At 44.0% G+C, this 21003-nt stretch overlaps 1 protein-coding gene across 1 annotated transcript in view; it reads right to left on the reverse strand.

Annotated features, from left to right (window-relative positions):
• Positions 1-15967, reverse strand: part of TET1 (tet methylcytosine dioxygenase 1) — a gene marked incomplete at its 5' end in the record, with an annotated part of 110832 nt that extends 94865 nt beyond the window's left edge. Inside the window, 1 exon segment of the mRNA XM_030204971.1 lies at positions 15941-15967. Coding sequence (XP_030060831.1) covers positions 15941-15967 — 27 coding nt within the window.
• Positions 15968-21003: the final 5036 nt, after the last annotated feature.

A 21003-nucleotide genomic window follows, 5' to 3' on the forward strand; every position in this document is an offset into this window, starting at 1 on the left:
TTTTTTCCTAGTAACCATTAAAGCAAAATTTTGTGTGAAAGGAAAAAAAAAAACAAAAACAAAAACACCTACTTTTCTGACCTTAATCTACATCTTCCCAAATACAGAGGTATCAAGTATAAAACCTACTATTCATCTAACTTTTGCTATCTTGGAAGTCATCTCTGGAATGCTCTACCCAAACATATCCGATCAACAAGTGAATACCTCCTTTCCAGGAAATTATTGAAAACCCACTTATTTAAACAAGTTTATTCAACTCAATAGTTCTCTACTTTAAACATTCACTCACTTAATAGTCAATTACCTTTTACGTCCCCTTTATCCTTTACCATCTGATTTCTTCCATTTCATTTCCCTGCTTTTCTTTTCCCTTCCTTCTTCCCTGTACCCTTTCCTACTCCCCTCCCTCCTTCCCTTTTCCCTGCCTCACTATCTCTCCACTCCTTATTACCTACCTTAGTATAATTATGTTTTATTTTTATATAATACTTTAAATCATTGTTAACTTCATGATTTTATGAACTTCATACTATGTAAGCTGCATAGAGCTTGCGATGAGTGGGAATTGTGCGGGATACAAATGTAATAAATAAATAAAACAGAGGGTCACAGACATCAAGGAAACTCCAACACCAGCAGGGTGAGCACTTTCAACATCATTATATCTCATAATGCCATTCAAAAATCCAGAAGCCATCACAGGGAAAGAGTTCTAAAATTGTCCCAAACCAAAAGGAGCATTCTGGTTCAAGCATTTCTTTCTTCTTTTGTCACATAAGTTTTAAAACAAAACACATAAAAGCCCACATGTTGTCAAACCTTACTGTATTTGATGGAGCCCTTTTAAGCACAAGAATCCCTTAATTCTTATGTTCTGTGGCTGGCTATACCGTGGGTGTTTTACGCTCTACCACAGTAACTCATTAAGTAGCAGCACACACAAAGGTTGAGGGAAAATATGCCCCGCTTCTTTGCCCATGTTCAATCAAACCCCTTTAAACACTTCTTCACATTTCAAGCATTTGTTCCTATTCCTACCGAAGTAGAGAATACAATAAAAGTCAATGATGACAAATAAGTCATGGGGGAGAGACTTAAAGATGGAGTGGAGTAGCAGTCTAGTGATTAGAAAACTGAGCTGACAGCCAGGAGTGGCCTAGTGGTTAGAGCACCGGTCTTGCAATCCAGAGATGGCTGGTTCAAATGCCACTGCTGCTCCTTGTGATCTTGGGCAAGTCACTTAACCCCCCATTGCCTCAGGTACAAACTTAGATTGTGAGCCCTTCTGGGACAGAAAAATATCCAGTGTACCTGAATGTAACTCACCTTGAGCTACTACTGAAAAAGGTGTGAGCAAAATCTAAATAAATAAATAAAACCAGGGAAGCCCAGCTCAAATCACGCTGCTGCTCCTAGTTTCCTTGGGTAGGTCACTTAACTCTCCATTGCCTCAAGTACAAATCTGGGGCCCTGTTTACTACTACTACTACTATAAATCATTTCTATAGTGCTAATGATAGAGATACCCATTTTATTCCTATGAGCGTCTCTAGCATTAGCGCGAGCTAAAAAGTCTGCGCACCTACAGCGCAGCTTAGTAAACAGGGCCCTTGGAGAGTTAAGTGACCTGCCCAAGTTCAAACTTAAGGACCCTTTTACCAAGCTGTGCTAAAAGTGGCCTCCCTTAGCGCATGGGCTTCCCAAGTGCTGAAGCCACTTTTAGCGCAGCAGTAAAAATGGCCGCAATTTCTATTTTTCCATTCATGGCCATGCGCTAATTTCCCCAATTAGTATCTGGCCACTGGAGCATGAGTCCTTACCATCACCTATTTATTAGGCAGTAAGGGCTCCTGTGCTAATCGGGCAGCAATTTATCCGTGCTATCCAATTAGTGCAGGGCATGCCTACTCTCCGCCTCCAAACATGCTCCCTGCACTAAAAAAACTTTTTTTTTTTTAGTATGGAATTGGTGCGTGCAGATCCCAGAACTACCCGGGGTTGCCCGAGCATGTCCTATGGTAGTGATTTTTAGCGTGCAATAAGCACGATGTAAAAGGGTCCATTAGATTGAGAGCCCTCCAGGGACAGGGAAATACCTGAACGTAACTCACCTTGAGCTACTACTGAAAAAGCTGTGAGCCAAATCCAAAACAAAGATCTCAATATGTATACATTGGAAAGGAGCAAGAGAGATATCGGAATACCTCCATGCTACAAATGGACAGGAGAATAGAAAGGAAGCCCTGGACAATTCACACTTTTCCTCAGGAATCACCCAGCATCCTTGTTGGGGGGGGGGGGGGATAAGCACAGCTAAGCTTCTGTTCTTAAAACTGTGTTCATATGTATATGTGATTATAAGCTCTCCAGAGAAAAGAAATACTCACTGTACCTGAATGCAACGCATCTTAAGATACTGCTAAAAAGGTGTGAGCTAAATCTAAATATTTGCCTGCCCTCATTTGTAAACAGAGCTTAATTTGTAGAGAAAAGGGAAGTGGAACTGTGGAGCTAGGGGAGAGGAAGGGGCAACAAGAGAAGAGGGGCTAGATTAGGAAGCACAGAGGCCATTCTCTGCTCTTCTCCAGGCTCTTCCCTCCCCCATCTGAAAAAAAAGTGGCAAATTATGTTGCAGGCCATTTCCCCAGAAATTAAGCCCTGTTCGTAAAGCACTGTATTTGAAAACAAATATGCCTAAGAACTGATCATCCTCTTGACAAATTACAGAGTATTTTAGCCTTATTCTATTCCAATAATGGCTTCTATATCAGAAAAACACTTAACAGTCCACATCTGCTTCAGGATAACTGTGTACCATCTTCCAATTAGGCATAAAATACTTCTGACAAGACTTTTCTCAAGCAAAAGGTGTTTAAAATACTGTTGCACATCAAAGAACGGACTTGGCTTCTCCTATACTCCTAAATCTAAATTCCTTTACTAAAATTAATCTCGCTTTGAAGTCTAGAAAGTGCCTGAGATAGAGAAGGAATTCCAGGACTCTCCACCATGAAGTGAAGCTTCCATGACCTACCAAAAACCAATAAAAGCTCCAATCAATATGTTTTAATTACTAGGAGACACCCAGGACATGATCACACTTGTACTTGAAGGTGGCATACTTCACAAGGGGCACACTGCTGCCTGGGCTACTCTCCATGAATTAAGAGGGTCTTTTACTAAGCTCACATTTTTGTCACATGCTAAAATTGTGGGCGCCTTAGTAAAAGACAACCTAACATCGTATTGTGACTTGAACTGCCGGTAAAATACTTCTCAGTACATCTATTACTGAGCATTGAATGTCAGCAGCTAGTTTTGCTGTTTTTACAATCAGCAATGCTATCTGAAGGACAACTTTTGGGACAACCTTGAGAAAACAAAACAAAAATCCATTTTTTTTCGTAAGTGATCAGACAATAAAGTAGCTGGGTAGAGATTATTAAATATTTTGTCAGTTGTCTAACAGGCTCATTTTCGAAAGAGATGGACGTCCATCTTCTGACATAAATCGGTACTCGGACGTCCATCTCTCAGAGACGTCCAAATCGGTATAATCGAAACCCGATTTTTAGACGTCTCTAACTGAAGTCCGTCGTAAGGACGTCCAAATTTCAAGGGGGCGTGTCGGAGCCGTGGTGAAGGCAGGACTTGGGCGTGCCTAAGACTTGAACGTATTTGAGCCATAATCAAAAAAAGCAGAGAAGCCCATGACGTTTTCACTTGGACGTTTTCACCCAGATGTGTTTTTCTTACAAATAAGGAACAAAAAGGTGCCCAAAATGACCAGATGACCACCAGAGGGAATCGGTGATGACCTCCCATTACTCACCAGTGGTCACTAACCCCCTCCCACCTTCATTAAAAATATTACATGCCCGCCTCTATGCCAGTCTAAAATGTCATACTCGGGTCCATGACAGTGCATGCAGGTCCCTGGAGAAGTTTTAGTGGGTGCAGTGCACTTCAGACAGGCAGACCCAGGCCCATACCCCCCCCCCCACCTCTTACATTTGTGGAGGAAACAGTGAGCCCTCCAATACCCACCAGAAACCCTCTGTACCCACATATAGGTGCCCCCCTTCACCCGTAAGGGCTATGGTAGTGGTGTACAGTTGGAGGTAGTGGGTTTGGGGGGGGGGGGGGGTTGGAGGCTCAGCACACATGGTAAAGGAGCTATGTACCTGGGAGGAATTTACGAAGTCCCTAGGGTGCCCGGTTGGTGTCCTGGCATGTCAGGGGGACCAGTGCACTACAAATGCTGGCTCCTCCCACGTCCAAATGGCTTGGATTTGGATGTTTTTGACATGGACGTCTTTGGTTTCGAAAATCGCCGAAAGTCAAAAACGTCCATGTCTAAGGACGTCCTTGGTATTTTCGAAACGAAAGATGGATGTCTATCTTTTTTTGAAAATACGGTTTTCCCTGCCCCTGGATTTGGACGTTTTACAAAGATGTCCAAATCCCAACTTAGACGTTTCTTTCGAAAATGCCCCTCTAAGTGTATCAAGGGAGAGAAAGGGAATGGGACTTGATATACCGACTTTGTGTTTTTTTGCAACTACATTCAAAGCGGTTTATATAGTATATACAGGTACTTATTGTACCTGGGGCAATGGAGGGTAAAGTGACTTGCCCAGAGTCACAAGGAGCTGCGGTGGGAAATGAACCCAGTTCCCAAGGATCAAAATACACTGCACTAACCACTGGGCTACTCCTCAAGAGGTAAGCTCTCCAGAAAGGACCTTAGAAATCGCAAAAATATCTGCCTTTTTAAACGTCTGTCCTACAAAATCTTTCATTCGTCCACAAGTTTTCAGTTGTTTCCTTTAACAAATCCCTTTTGCAGGCTGCTTCAATTACTACTACTAATTTCTGTAGTGTTACTATACATACATAGCATTGTAAACAAATATGCAAGATAGATCCCTGCTTGACAGAGTTTACAATCTATTCAAGGCAGGCAGGCAAACAGGACAAATAAGAGATTTGGGGGGGGGGGGGGGGGGTCTTTTTTTTTTAATTAAATGTATATACATACAATTGCAACAAAATACAATTACAAAAATAACCAGTTCACATCATGAGAAGCAGGGAGAGAACACTAAATAAATATATCTAAAGGAAATATGGGGTATTTTAATATTTATCCATAACAATGATCCATTAATGACTGACCTTGCTTTTTTCCACCTTTCATTTTCTTTAACCAAAAGAAAGGATTCTAACTGAAAAAGATCAAAGTATACATACCTCTGCATTTAAAAAGTAATTAAACGAACATCGACAAGGATAAAAGATGCTCCAGGAGCCAACATCTGCTTCCTAAATTGCTGTGTGGGTCTAGTCACATCAGGGAAAGCTTGAATAGGCTCTGGACTGAAGGTTGCCAACAAGGTAGCCCTAGTTTGAATAATATCTGGTGAAGTTTCCAAGAATTGGATTCTGTTTAATTAAGGGAATCTCCTCCTCCTCCTCCTCCACCCCCCCCCCCCCCCCCCCCCCCCCCCCCCCCCCCCCCCCCCCCACCCCCGCGGTGAATCTTCCTGCAGGATTAGGGGGTTTCACTTACATCATGTTCCTTCTCTGGCCCTATTCAAATTCACACTTAAAGCTCACCATTTTGAAGTTGCATTTAACTCTTACTTCATATCTGCCTGTTAATGTTATTTTAACCAAATGCATAGTAAACAAGATTGGAGGGGGGAGGTTCATTTACTATGCAAATGGTTAAAATATCATGGGTATTTAACAGGCAGATAAGAGGTAAGAGTTAAATGCAACCTCAAAATGGTGAGATTAAGTCTGGATTTGAATAGAGCCAGAGAAGGAGCATAATGCACTGACAGTCTATTTCCGAGCAAGTTAGAAAGGAAGAGAGAGTTTGGAGTTAGCAATGGAGGAGAGCACAGAGAGAGTGATTTACCAGACAAGGAGTTCCCAGGAAGGAGTGCAGGAAGAGATAAGAGATACTGATGTAATCCCTGGTTGGGATTACTTAAAAGAGTGAGCCCTGGTAGAGAGTCACTGAGAGGAGTGACTGGGAGGTCTCTGGGTGGGAGGAAGCCCAGCTCAAGGAGCATATGGGCCAATGATCAGAAGTAAATGCAGGTGCTAGAGGCTGTTAGCGCTATACTAATGCCTGTGTTTGCTACCTCCCCATGATCAGAGCCCCCAAGTGCGTTGTTTCATACATGCTCACGGGCTCTAACCGCAACTAGCATGCAAACGCATGCTAAACATATTCCTCCTCAATGATCAGCAGGCAGCTCAAAGCTAGCATTAGGGTTTGCAGACCATTGGGGAGGAATGGTTAGCCCTGTCCAGCATGCATTTGCATGCTTGCAGGCCCCCCTATTCTCCCAATACAGTCCCCCCCCTCCCACAGGAGCAGAAACTCCCTTATATGGTGTGAAGCCCCACGCAGCACATCTCAGAATGCAATGGGCAGGGCTAGGGGCCACTGGAAGAGGCAGAAGTGTACAACCTCCTTCCTCCAACAAAGATACAGGGGAAGAGGGCCGCTAGACCACCAGGTTGGGGGGGCTTGATTTGTGACCCACTGGGCCACCAGGGCTCTTTTGGGGGGGGATGAGAGGCAGGGGTTAGAGGAGCTGGAAATCCTCCATGAACTTGTGTTTGGGGGGGGGGGGGGGGTCGGACGGACTGGAGGTCCACCAGATCTCCAGCTCCCCTGTCGCTGGCTTGGGTTGGAGATTTGGTGGGGGCACTAGGCCACCAGGGCCTTGCTGTCTGGGGTCTGGTTGTCTCACGGACCTCCAGCACTCGTGTTTGACAGACCTGTCAAATGTGCAGGAGGATCATGCCTGAGCATCCTCCCACACTTTACCCTATGGTCAGAGATAATAGTACATATAAATTTGTATGCTATTATTGCTGATCATAGGGGCGGTAAAGTCTCGTGCTATTTTTAGAACAGCGCGGGGCTTTGAATCATCTGGGCATATAGTTTGGAAATAAAATACAGAGAGAGAATGCCCTGTGACTGAAGTGTGACAGGGAGGGAGGAGTTTGGGAGAAGAAAAAGCTAAAGTTCTGCCCTTTAGGGAGGCTTTTGATTGCTTGGGGTTTGGTCCTTTGGTTCCCTGCAGATGTCTTTTGGCTGTCTGAAAATCCCCTGTGAATAGATCTGGAGGACAGAGGGGAGTCCTGTTGGAAAGAGTGTGATCTTTGGCTGACAAAGAGGAAATGCTACTACACAAAGTTGCAACCAGTGAATTACAAGTGCTAGGGGTGGGCAGAAAAAGGGTCCCAGCCTGGGAAACAGTGAGATTGGAGCCAGAGAGAGCTCAGTCCTAGGTCCAGGGTTGGATCAAGAGAGGGATCAGTGAGAAGTCTGAATGAGCCCACTGGAGATCATTGATTGAGAGAGGTGAAAAAACAGCCTTGGGGATTTAGCACTGCCTCCCACGATAGCCATGGGCAGGAGCACTGGTCTCTATGCAAATAATCCTGACATATCCCCAGAAATATACCCATGAAGCAGTGGTAAAGGTGGTGTTAAGCTCCGGAGTGCAGCGAGGTTCCTGGACTGAAGAGCTGAGTGGACCCTGAATAGTAAAGGACTCCCAAACCCCTGGATCGCTATTCTAGACCATTGACCCACACCCCCAGCTCCACTGTAAATGGACTGAAAAGGAGTGCGGAGTAAGAGTGCCTGCATAAAGCGAAGCCTGAGATTTGAAGTGGGAGAAATAGTGAACTTCTTCTGTTGGCCCAGGTCCAAAGCTAGAAACCGGGTCCCAGGGTTACACTAAGGAACTGCAGAATGAATGCACTTGTCAGTAAGAGAAGTTTAACTGTATTCAAAAATGTATACAGAGCTAATAAAAAGTGCCCTTTTACAAAGCAGCGGTAAGCCCACGCGGGCTTACACTTGCTAAAAGGGAAGTACCGCTGGCTTCCACAGCAGCTCGCACTAGTTCCCATTTCTGACGCTACAAACATTTTTACTTTGTTGTGCAGGTGTGAACCAGGTCAGTGCCGCTGCTGCCCAGTTCCCTCCGGGGTAGCGGGGGAGCCCTTACCGCCACCGTCAATGGGTAAGTGCTCTCACTAAAATGGACGCGCAACAAGTACGTCACTTGCCACTCATCCATTTCTTTTTTTTTTTTTTTTTTAACTGTTTTTTACCCCGCTACGGTAAAAGGGGACCTCAACGCACATCAAAAACAACCTTTGCCGCAGGTTCGTAAAAGGACCCCAAAAGTAACTTGAGAAGAAGGTTATACGAACACAGCAACATTGGCAGAAAATAAGTCAAACAGCAGAATTTGAATAGATTAAAGGGAAGAGAGACCAGGGAGGAGCAGGAGTGTGGCTATGGGTTTTGGTAGGGTGTTCAGAAAGAAAGGAAAAAAAAAGGTCCATCAAGCCCAGATCCTGTTTCCAACAGTGGCCAATCCAGGTCACAAGTACCTGGCAAGATCTCAAAAAAGGTACCAAACATTTTATACTGCTTAGCCCAGAAATAATGGATTTTTCCTAAGTCCATTTAATAATGGTCTATGGACTTTCCTTTAGGAAGCTGTCCAAACCTTTTTTAAACTCCGTTAAGCTAACCGCCTTTACCACATTCTCTGGCAACGAATCCAGAGTTTAATTACACGTTGAGTGAAGAAAAAGTTCTCCGATTCATTGTAGTAAATTTAAAATGAATCGGAGAAAACATTTTCTTCACTCGTGTAATTAAACTCTGGAATTCGTTGCTAGAGAATGTGGTAAAGGCAGTTAGCTTAGCAGAGTTTTTAAAAAGGTTTGGACAGCTTCCAAAAGGAAAAGTCCACAGACCATTATTAAATGGACTTGGGGAAAATCCACTATTTCTGGGCTAAAAGTATAAAATGTTTTGTACATTTTTGGGATCTTGCAGGTATTTGTGACCTGGATTGGCCACTGTTAGAATAGGATGCTGGGCTTGATAGATCTTTGGTCTTCCCCAATATAGCAATACTTATGTACCACATATTGGTGATGTTACAGAGAAAGAAACAACTCAGCAATCTGAGCTAAGCTTATGGATGATGAGACAAAGTATGATGATGTTATCCACAAAAATATAGAACGAGGGAAGGGAAGAAGTGGGTTTACGGAGAATTAGACCCTAACAGTTCTACAGCAATATTTATTTGAACCAGAGGCTTCTGTTGCTGCCAGAAATGTCTGTCCTGTGCTTGCGGCTGTGAAGCACTCCAGAATATCAGCTTATCCCTCACTTCTCAACCATAGCCAAGAATAGCTGCCAGCCATCATGCAGACCAGGTGCTCCCGAAAGGAGCAAAAGCCTCACGTTCAAGCCAGACAAGCTCTTGAGCCATGAAACTATTGTGCAGCCTAGTCAGCACTTCCAGAAGCTAGAAAACAGCATAAAAAGTGTTTCCTTTTTTTTTTCTTCAAGATAGCGGTCTTTTAATATATTCTGCTTGCCTGTCCCTTTTCCAAACTTCTTTTTCTTATTGCTCACTGTGTCCCAACTGTGTCTTATACCACATTCTCCAGCCCACTGCTCTCAGCTGGCTTCAAGACTCACAGCCAATAATCCTTTCAATTGCTGAAATCTTTGGGGCTCTCCCTTAACTGCCTATCCTGCTTATAATCGAATGAGAAAAACGCCCAAGTTCCGACCTAAATCGGGAGATGGACGTTTATCTCACAAAAACGAATAAAGCGGTATAATCGAAAGCCGATTTTTGGACGTTTTCAACTGCAATCCGTCGCGGATGCGGACAAAGTTGATGGGGGCGTGTCAGAGGTGTGGCGAAGGCGGAACTGGGCGTGGTTATCGCCGAACAGAGATGGGCGCATTTCACCGATAATGGGAAAAAAGTATGCGTTTTTAGCTAGAATTTAGGACACTTTTTCATGGACCCTGTTTTTTCCCGAATAAGGCCCCAAAAAGTGCCCTAAATGACCAGATGACCACTGGAGGGAATCGGGGATGACCTCCCCTGACTCCCCCAGTGGTCACTCACCCCCTCCCACCACAAAAAATGAAGTTTCTCAACTTTTATTTCACCCTCAAATGTCATACCCAGCTCCCTGACAGCAGTATGCAGGTCACTGGAGGCGTTGTTAGGGGGTTGCAGTGGACTTCAGGCAGGTGGACCCAGGCCCATCCCCCCTACCTGTTACAATTGTGCTGCTTTATGCTTATTAGTCGTCCAACCCCCCCAAACCCACTGTACCCACATGTAGGTGCCCCCCTTCACCTCTTAGGGCTATAGTAATGGTGTAGACTTGTGGGCAGTGGGTTTTGAGGGGGATTTGGGGGGCTCAACACACAAGGGAAGGGTGCTATGCACCTGGGAGCTCTTTTACCTTTTTTTTTTGTTTTTGTAAAAGTGCCCCCTAGGGTGCCCGGTTGGTGTCCTGGCATGTGAGGGGGACCAGTGCACTACGAATCCTGGCCCCTCCCACGAACAAATGCCTTGGATTTATTCGTTTTTGAGCTGGGCGCTTTCATTTTCCATTATCGCTGAAAAACAAAAACGCCCAGCTCACACATTGTTGAATAAAACATGGGCGTCTATTTTTTCCCAAAATACGGTTCGGTCCGCCCCTTCACGGACCCGTTCTTGGAGATAAACGCCCATGGAGATAGGCGTTTTCGTTCAATTATGCCCCTCCATGTATGGTTTTTAACTAAGATTTAGATTAGAATGGTTTACTCTCAATTTTGTATCAAAGAGAATCTCGGTTTTGCCTGGAGCTTTTTTTTTTTTTTTTTTTAAGCAAAGGGTCAAAAAAAATACTGCCTTAAAAGTCTCTTCAACTACAATTTACACTTTTTAAAAAGTCAAACAAAAGCAAATAAAACAGTTGCTATGCTATAGAGAGATGTGGCAACAGCACAGGCAACAAACATTAGCGATAACAGCCAGCAGAATTAAGGGCTGATGGGCTGTTGGCAGACAGCATTGAATCAACTTGATTGTGCAGAAGTGAATAAGTTGCTGATCCAAGCGGCCCGGGGAGTCACCTCTTTACCTCTTCTCATTCTGTCCTTTCCTAGGTTCTATTCCTAAATAGAAGCTACTGCAATAAAGAGGGTTCTCACTTCATCAGAGGAGACCAGGCAATCCAGCCCACAACTTTGAACCTCCTTACTTTTACAGGGTCTGTAAGTGAGCAGAGAGCACATTTCTTCCTCTCTGGTGACACCCTGCAGTAATCACACTAAATGTAATTTAATTTCACTCTCTACATCTGATCTTAGAAAGTGAACCAGCGCAGGGCCAGTGTTGTTGGGGGAAGGGACGATGCAAACAGGGCAGTTGCCCTGGACCCACATGCTACAGGGGAGCCCCAAGCCTGCCTAAATCTGAAGGAAATTACAGTCTGCTGGTGGGCTGTGGAGCCCACTTTTAAATTTCTACCCTGGACCCGAGATATTTTGGTGTAGCCCTGCATGGCGCATTAAATATGTCAAGAGTTTCTCCTCAAGGTCTCCTGACTCCAGCCCTGGAGCTTAGTTATTTTGGGGGACCAGCGCAAAGTAAGAAAATCTAGAAATAAGTAAGGGTCAAATAGTGAAACTGCTGGACAGAAACTTTTTGCAAAGCTTTTAAAGCTGTATGTTAATTACCATATGCATCTGAGGTCTTTATTGTCAGACAAGTGCATCCCCCGCCAGCAATTACATTTCTTCCCAGCAAGTTTACTTGGCATTGCCCCTTTTATCTGGTAGCTATTTTTGGAATAGAACATAGACCCCACTAGACTGAGCAGACACTGAATATAACTCAACTTGAGCCTACTACTGTAAAAGGTGACGAGCAAGATCCAAATAATAATACATTTGAAGGCAGCTACAATGTCTTTAGGAAAAGACTGAAGACAATGGTTGTTAGAGCATGATTTATGAACTGCTTTAGGGAAAAAAATTCTTTGGGCTGTGATTACCTGTGCTATATTTATGTAAATTTTTATGATGTGTACATTATGTAATTCACTTGGAGATTTTGTTATGAATGAAAAGCAAACTGGTAAGCTGAATACACTAAACACTGCTCCTCCTTTCAGGTACAGTCTCTTCGTTCATTATTTTTTTTTTTTAATTCCTACTAAACGTATTCAGGATGTCGGCAGTGCACATGCCAATGGAACTCTGAAAGGGATGCACCTCAAATTTCATGACAACTGTTCTTTTCAAAAAAGAGATAGGGCCATGTGCTGCTGTAATAGAAGATTACACGTAAAAAAAAAGTGGTTTTATCAGCAACTGGATGGACAAGTAGATGAACAGCTGCTTCCTAGAGGTGTGACAGGATGGATGGTTATTCTTGCAGTTCCTTCTCCGCAGCACTACAGGGAGAAGCTAAAGGAGTCTTGGGAGAACAAATTCTGAAGTCAAAGCGAGACGTGGAGAAAAGGCCACTGGAACAAGCCAACTGGTGAAAGTGACCTTTATTGTGAATTTGATACAGGAAGATCACAATCAGAAAACCAATAAAGTAGTCAATAAGTTTTACAGGGTTAGTCCAGGCTCTTGAAGTAAAAACACCATTGGAAGAGAAAACACAGATATAAAAATTTCAAGAAAACAGAAGCCAGGGTCCAGGGCTGCCAGAATCCATGAAAGCTTTACAAGTTTAGATCTATTCCTAAATATTCTGAATATTAATTTTCTTTTCCCTATATTTATACCAATCCCTTCAATGTCTTTCCCCAGCACTATGACAAGAGGTTCAGTATTAGGCAATGGGACAAGAAGCCATCTGTAAAGCAAGAGACCATTAGGATCGTCTTCTCTCCCCACCCTACTGCTGCCCTGTTCCAAGGGGTAGGTTCAGAACTCCTATAAAACTGTTCAGCAGCCTTTTGTCCTCACAGAGGAAGGCCTGCAGGTACTCCTCTCTCAATATGGCCCAACAATGGAGTTTCCAGCCACTAAGCTTACTTCACCCGATTCCAAAATCAGCCAACAGGTCAAAGAAAGCCCCCATGCAGTTGACAAATTTTAATTTTTCTACTTTAAATAAGTTACCAGTCTGTCTTAACCTTTACACAGCACCTACAGTCTAGTGGCTAGGACCAAGAAAACCAAGGCCAAATTTAAGCCACTTTTTTTGGTTAAAATAGACATGTCCTTAACTAGCTCATTCATTACCGGTTTCACCACAAGTTGTAATGTTCACCAAAAGGCTGTTTATTTTGTAGTAGTACTGACTTCAGAAAGCAAGAAAAAGTTCCCCCCACTTATATCCACAACTCCTTTCAGCTGGCAAAACTGAAACAGTGTTGAGTTTTGTCCTTCCTTTGATGTTTATATGAAATTTCATTTCCACCTACTGAAAGATCCTTCTCTTTTTTAACCAAGGCTACCAGGATAAGGAAAATGTCCCAGGAACATATCCATTTTGGTCAGCTCCTGTCTTTCAGTAGCCCAGTTTCCCATTCCTTTTCAGGCTAAGGAAGTATATGAACAGACCTTAACATGTGTGGTAGTAACCAGAAGCTCCCATGACATGGCAGCTGAACCAACACAAATTCTAAAGGTACAAACAGGGACTAGAAACAACCATCAACCCAGGCTGGACCCTGTGAAATCATATTTATTTCAGAAAGCAAGATAAGGAGAAAAATTTATTTATTTAAACATACTTCCACCAGACTTTTGAAGTCTTCAAACCAGTATAACAGACAACTGGTAGTCACTTATTAAAGTAAAACTAGCAAATACTATGGGGCACATTTTCAAAGCTCTTTGACTTATAAAGTTATGGAACTTTGCAAGTATAAGTCTAACCCCACCCCCTTTACAAAGCCACACGGTAATGCCAACACTTCCCATTCAAAGTGAAGATGCTGTGTCAGCATTAGCGCAGCTTTATAAAAGGGGGGTTAAGTGCTTTGAAAATACACCTTCACATAACTTTGAAAGTCTAAGAGCTTTGAGAATATGCCTCTAAGAACACCAACTTCTGAAGGCATAAAACAAGCATAGCATGAATGTATTTCAATTAAAAGGCCTGGCAAAGTTAGCATGGCTTAAATGTGAACTCTGAAAAGAATCCCAGGAAATGTGTACAGTCTTCCATGTCTGCTTCTGCAGGCCCACATTGGGGCCACTTGATGCCATGAATTTGTACAACACAAACTACTCCAGAGTGTCAGTAAACAAGATAGACAGAACGACCTTGTAGTCACCTTGATTAACACACTACCTAAATTCAAAGTACTTGAAGGTATTTTATGATGGAGAGCTTACAGAGTGTATTCCACAAAAAAAATTCCCCTCAGTACTCTTGCCCAAATAGGTTGTCTCATTGGGGTTTTGCCTTGAAGAAATGTAGGCCGAAATTTTTGACATCTACATTTTCACAGTGTATTTTCAATTTCCTCCTTCCCCCATGTTGCAAAATTTACAGCTGAATCAGATGACAGGCTAAAACAAGGAAAGCCTTTTGTAAAACCATAGTCTCTAACACAAGGCAGACACTGTTTTAAAATCTTGGTGTAATTTGTGACTTGAAGGTACTAGATGAAGACACCATGGACATGAAATATTTCAACTGACCTTTGTTTGGGGATTTTACATACTCAACTTCCTTCTGACTGCAGCAATTCAGCCTCCCTCAGACATAACCCCACTACTGAATAGAACTTATATAAAAGTCAACATCTAGTACTAGAAATCTACCTGTCCAGCAAAAGATGATACTGCCAGATTTGTGTCAGTGTCCCTCACCAACTGAGCAAACCAATTGTCTACTTTTCCTGTTCATAGTCAAGAACTGTAAAACTGTCACTTCCTCCTCCCCCCCCCCCCCCCCCCCCCCCCCCCCAACACTAACATTTTTTTTACCTTACTAAAAATAGATTTAGACTGCAGGAGGGCACTTAAACCCACAGACAACAAAACATAAACCATGTCACTTCCTGGACAACATGCAACTCTTAATATTAGAGTAGAATCTCATCTCTTATTTCAAAGACAGTGAAGGTAAGAAACTGCTGTTCTGGCCTCAGCTCTGGCAGCGCCACCTCAGGCTTGTAACTCCTTCCCTCTAGGTCATTATCTGCCAGTGGCTGCCTGTTCTGAGCCCAGCAGCACCAGATCTGAGTGCTCACCTGCAATAACAATGGCCCAAGATCAGGCCACCAGGATAAACAAGCAGCAATACACACACTTCGTGCCTTAAAGTCACCAAATCAGATATTGTTTTCAACTTTGGTTTTCAGCACCAACATCAACACTGTGGATCATACCTGCTATATACATACACAAACTTGTTTTGGAAGCTCGACCCCCCCCCCCCCCCCCCCCCAACACACACACAGGCGTACATCTAGCCGCAGGTTAAACTTGACATCAAATAGATTCTGCATCAAATACTATTAATCTCTAAAGATAATCTGTCATATAAGAACACCTGTCCAACACACCACTTCCCTTTGGGTGTGACAAGATTTTTGTATTACAGGAAAAAATAAATGCAAGAGTAATTACCAGTACCAGATTCTGGACAAAGTAACACTAGAACGGCTGTAAAACCCGTTGCGATAATTTATGAAAGACACGAAGTTCTTAAGAAGAACATCTCTTAATTAGAGACACAGTTGTCACTATCAATATGATTGGCACCCTTATCAGGCAAGATCAGGTATGAAACTTAGGTTTAGAAATGCTGAATTAATCAGAGATATTATCAAACAAGATTACAAAGAATAGTTACAACTAAAAAAAAAAAAAAAGAGATATTAGTAGCATTCTGAACCATGCACATTTAGCGAAGAAAAAAAAAAAACTAAATAGCAACAGAAATATGCGCTCAAAAATTTTATGAAGCCATGTCCTTCCTGACTTACATTACATTAATGGGCACCTTGAAAATTCAGGATTATATATTCGAGAAGCCAAGAACAGTATTAAACAGAAAATACAATAAATATTTCTATAAAATTTTTCAATTACCTTTGAAACTCCATTTTTTTGTAATTTTTACGCCTTAAAAAAAAGCGTAATGAATTTAAAGAAAAAATGCAAAATTAAAAAAGAAAGCATACTTTATAAAGTAAGGGATATTTTTATACTAAAAAACAATCCATAGCACCGAATCCTTACCCCGTTTTAAGCACCATTCCTAAATAGACGTAATGCACATTTAATAGAAAGAAAACTTCGCAAAAGAGACCAAAAAAAAAATTTTTTTTTGACGGAAGCACCCTCCGATATTGTTCGTGAAACATCTGTTAATCAGCCCCTGCATTCTTTCCTGCAAAAGGCACACGAGGTAGCCATCTTGCCTCCTTCTGCAAAGCAGTCTCTCCAGTGCAATCCTCCTTCCCACTGCCTTTCACCGTTCTTCTCATGCTGCTTTAAAGCAGATCGCTCCGTTGCTCACACTCGGGACGCACTGGGCATGCCTCTCGCAAAAGAAAAAAAAAGCATCCAGAGAAGGGGGAAAGAAAGGATTCCAGCCAATAGCAAGGCAAGTTAGCAAACAAAAAAAAAAAATTATATTCCACGCAATAGATCTTCCCAAACAAAGGATCCCCCTCTGAGAGCTGTTGCTGGGCCCGCCCTAAACTGCGGCATGGACTTCGAGTCCCGAGGCGGAGGATCAGGCACCCAAATTGCACCAATGCACTGAAGGGCCTACGCTCGCTGCAGCGCGCACTTCCCCCACTGGCTCCTCCGTTCGGATGTTGCAGTCCGGATCTTATTTAGGGAGGGGAGGGGGGGGGGAGCGGCTTAGCGCTACCGGCATGCCAGCCAGGGGTGGACAGTAAAGCCAGTAACTCGCCAACGTTTATTCTCTTAGTCTTAAGGCTACGAGGTAGAAGTAGAACTGTTCTGGTGGAAGGGAGGGAAAGTTAATTTTTCTTAGAAGGAACAGGAGGGGTTTTCTCTCCACATTAGGCTGCTATGCGAAAGCCCTACAGAACACCTGGGCCTTTTTTTTTCTTCATGTTCTTGTTCCCCCTTCCTTTCCCTTGTTAAGTTTGGCTTTTATTGCACCCCCCCCCCCCTCCCCGTCATTTTGTGCTTTTCTTCTGTCCTTCATTTCAGAGCTGACCCCTCCTTTCACAGAGGAAAGAGTATGCCTGCCCACCCCTCTCCTCTTTTCCAAGGAAGCTGATCCCTGACTTCCAAGCCTGTCAGCTCAGGACAAGAGATAAGGGTCAGCTGTGAGGCAAAGGGAACTTTAGGTTACTTTCAAATTAATTCAGTTGAAGCTGTTGCATTGATGTCCGTGGGGTTTATTTTTAGGGTGTGTTTGTTTCTGTCCTTCCTCTTTACCACTTCCAAGCTGTAGAAGTATCAAATAAAGCAGAGCTGCCAAGTTGCCCTGTTTGGGAGGGAGATTTTAGACCAGCCTTCACTTGTCCAACCTTTTTCTGTCAGAGGCCACATTTATATTTTGTAATATGGGGAGGGCCAAAACATGCATTGTTGTATTTTTGCCACACGTTTTGTCAAATAGTGGTAAACTATGAGGGTGTGTTGTCCCCTCCAGACCTTCACCTAGTCTCTAGTCTCTCTCTCATACATACCTTACCTCTCTTCTTCTCCCCTCTTCTCTCATATACCCCCACCCCATGTCATGTTCTGCATGTATCATACCCCACCCCATCCTGTCTCTGTCTCATCTATGCCCCCCCCACCATGTCACCTCACCTTCAGTCCCGCTCTCTCACTCAGATATACCCCACTATTTCACCTCCATTCACCCCCTTTTCTCATATACCATACCACACCTCACCTTTTCTCTCTCTCTCATATATCCCACCTCAACTTCAGTCTCTCTCACCTGACTGAATTCAACTGTTAGATGGACCATTGATCTGACCCAGTATGGCTATTCTTATGTTCTTAAGTGCTGATAGGGTGGAGTGGTGGAGGACAGCAGGAGGATAGTCACTATTCAATATTGCAGAAGTGACTTCTGGGGGGGGGGGGGGGGGCAGCAGGCAGGGAAGGCAGGAGAGGCTATTCTTTCCTCAAGGCGCAAACACTGAGGTGATGGCGCCAGCTGGTGTTGTACCTCAGCTGCCCCAGAGAACAGAAGACCAACAGCCCACAGAAGACAAAACCTGGGTGCACAGTCAGCCATTTCCTCTCCACTTTTCACTATGGGAGCATGGAATACCCTGCCCAAAAAGAGGGAGATGCATTCGGTGTTCTGAGCACATCCTGAGGCACCCAAGTGCTGCTGCAGAGGGAGGAGGTGAGCATACACCGCTCCCTGTTCTGCTCAGGTTCTGCCAGCGTCCCCTCTGTCACTGCACCATTACCACTTCCTCCTGGGCCCCAATACCAGCAGTACAGTTGCCAGGGAAAATAAGTACCCCTGTTCAGGAGGCAAGCAAAAAGACTCAAATCCTTTCCCAATTAGCTGTGATCTGTTCCATGGAGAAGAAAGCTTCAACATCGGGGTCCCATCACAGCAGTCATGAATGCAGAGAGTAGTATGGATTCTGCACCACCCATTTGAGCCTTCTGAGGTTCGTTTACCTCAGTAGAAAGTGTAGGAATGGTGACGGGCACTTGCCCACCTTCTCTGTTAGTAATCATACACCTCTCATCCTTTGCCCTGGGATAGCCAGTTTAAAGTCACTTCAATGGCTGAGCAGGCTGGATGGCACCTTGCTCATCTTGTTCCTGCAAGCAGCAATAGTGGACACCCTAGCCCAGGATGCTAGAAAGGATGCCTCACCTTCAAGTGCAACTTATACCAACCATTATGTAATCAATGTGAGGTCAGGCTTTTTCACCATACATCAAATTACCTGGAAACACTATCGGCCCTTATTTTCGAAAGTGATGGGCACCCATATGATGACCCAATCGGGAGATGGGCGCCCATGTCCCCAAAGGTGCCCAAATCGGTATAATCAAAAGCCGATTTTGGGCGTCTTCAACTGCAATCTGGCACGGAAATGGGCAAAGTTGATGGGGGCATGTCGTAGGCGTGGTGAAGGCGGGACTGGGGCATGTTTATTGGCCGAGGAGAGATGGGCACCTTCGGCCGATAATCGAAAAAAGAAAGGCGTTTTAATGCGAATTTGGGTCATTTTTTTGGACCCTTTTTTTCACGGTCCCAAAAAAGTGCTCTAAATGACCAGATGACCACTGGAGGGAATCGGGGATGACCACCCCAGTGGTCACTAACCCCCTCCCACCATAAAAAAAAACACTTTAACAACTTTTTTTTCCAGCCTGTATGCCAGCCTCAAATGCCATACCCAGCTCCATCACAGCAGTATGCAGGACCCTGTAGCAGTTGTTAGTGGGTGCAGTGGACTTCACCCAATTGTACCCAGGCCCATCCCCCCCCCTACCTGTTACACCTGTGGTGGTAAATGGGAGCCCTCCAAACCGCCCCCAAAACCCACTGTACCCACATGTAGGTGCCCCCCTTCAGCCTTAAGGGCTATGGTAATGGTGTAGAGTTGTGGGTTTGGGGGGGATTTGAGGGGCTCAGCACCCAAGGGATGGGAGCTATGGACTTGGGAGGTATTTTTTTTAATTGTTACAAGTGCCCCCTAGGGTGCCCAGTTGGTGTCCTGGCATGTGAGGGGGACCAGTGCACTACGAATCCTGGCCCCTCCCACGACCCAATTCCTTGGATTTGTTCGTTTTTGAGCTGGGCGCCTTCGGTTTCCATTATCGCTGAAAAACGAAACCACCCAGCTCAAATCTGCACAAATCTGATGCATTTGCCGGGCACAAACCGTATTATCAAAAAAAAAGATGGGCGCCCATTTTTTTTCGAAAATATGGTCTGTCCCGCCCCTTCATGTACCCGTTCTCGGACATAGACACCCATGGAGATGGGCGTTTGCATTTGATTATGCCCCTCTATATCCCAAGGAGGAGTTGCCAGTTAGGGTTATTTTAATTCAGCCCTCGATATTCTTGAGCAGTCTATCCAAGAGACCCATGTCCTAGGGAGCGTTTTTCTTTACTCACTAATCAATGTTTGGTGTGAGCAATATCCAGAGGTTACCTCTGGCTTTACCTGTATTCAAGTGGCACAGGGAAGCATATTCTGCTCTTGGCTCAACCAATGGTACTTTAGCCACTCATTAATGCAACAAGCCCCGGTGAATACCATAGAATTGGCACCCTTCTCAGATCACCACTCTTGGTTGTGAAGGTGAGGCTGGCCTTGTCCAGCCTTGAGCCACCCATTGGAACTTCAACAATTCTGTTCTTGCATTCGTTGTGATGGTCTGGAAGTTCCAAATAGACTGATAAACCTTTTTTGAGTCTGTCAGTAGGGATGTAGGGAAGGTAAATCAGGAATATCAGCAGGGAGCAGCATCATATGGTTGAGTGACTCTTGGGGAAAGTTCTTGACCTTAAAGTCCATCTCTAACCCTGAGGACAGGGCTCTGTGCCTAGAGTATGTGGTGTATGGTTTATTGGACTTGATATAGTGCTCTTGGAGAAGTGTATTCGCCATGTTCTTAAGAGCAGCAAGGTTGGAATCCTATGTAAGGTAATAAATTTAGTTCCTGAGGGAGATTGGATATGTTTTTTTAAATTTTATATACCACATAAATACCAAATAAAGCAGTTTACAATTACAATTTCATTGCACAATATACTTACAGACATACAATTCCACTATAATAAAAATTCCATGTCTCTTCTATGGGTTGGAAAAGAGGAGGGGGAACAAGAGGCAAATGGTGGTCTTGCTAGATGTGGTCTGCATCCCCTTCACATATCAGTAAGGATTCGAGAGAAAGCTCAGGAATTTTACTCAATCTTTTATACAGATCCTATTGAAAGAAAACCACTCAAACGGTCTTGCATCAGCAAGAGAGACAGAGCTAGGCTGGGTGAGCCCTCGAGTCTAGCTGACATCTGTCACCCTCACCTGGATGTTGCATGGAAGTCCCCAGGCATTGACAGGCTGATAACAGAAAACGTCAGTTTGACTTGCTAGGGCCCAGTCACCTGCATGTCTTAGCTGAAACCCTGGAGATATGGAGATTGTTGGTTTCTTGCTGTCACACTTCTCT

The sequence above is a fragment of the Microcaecilia unicolor genome, chromosome 5, assembly GCF_901765095.1.
Source record: "Microcaecilia unicolor chromosome 5, aMicUni1.1, whole genome shotgun sequence".
Lineage (NCBI taxonomy): Eukaryota > Metazoa > Chordata > Amphibia > Gymnophiona > Siphonopidae > Microcaecilia > Microcaecilia unicolor.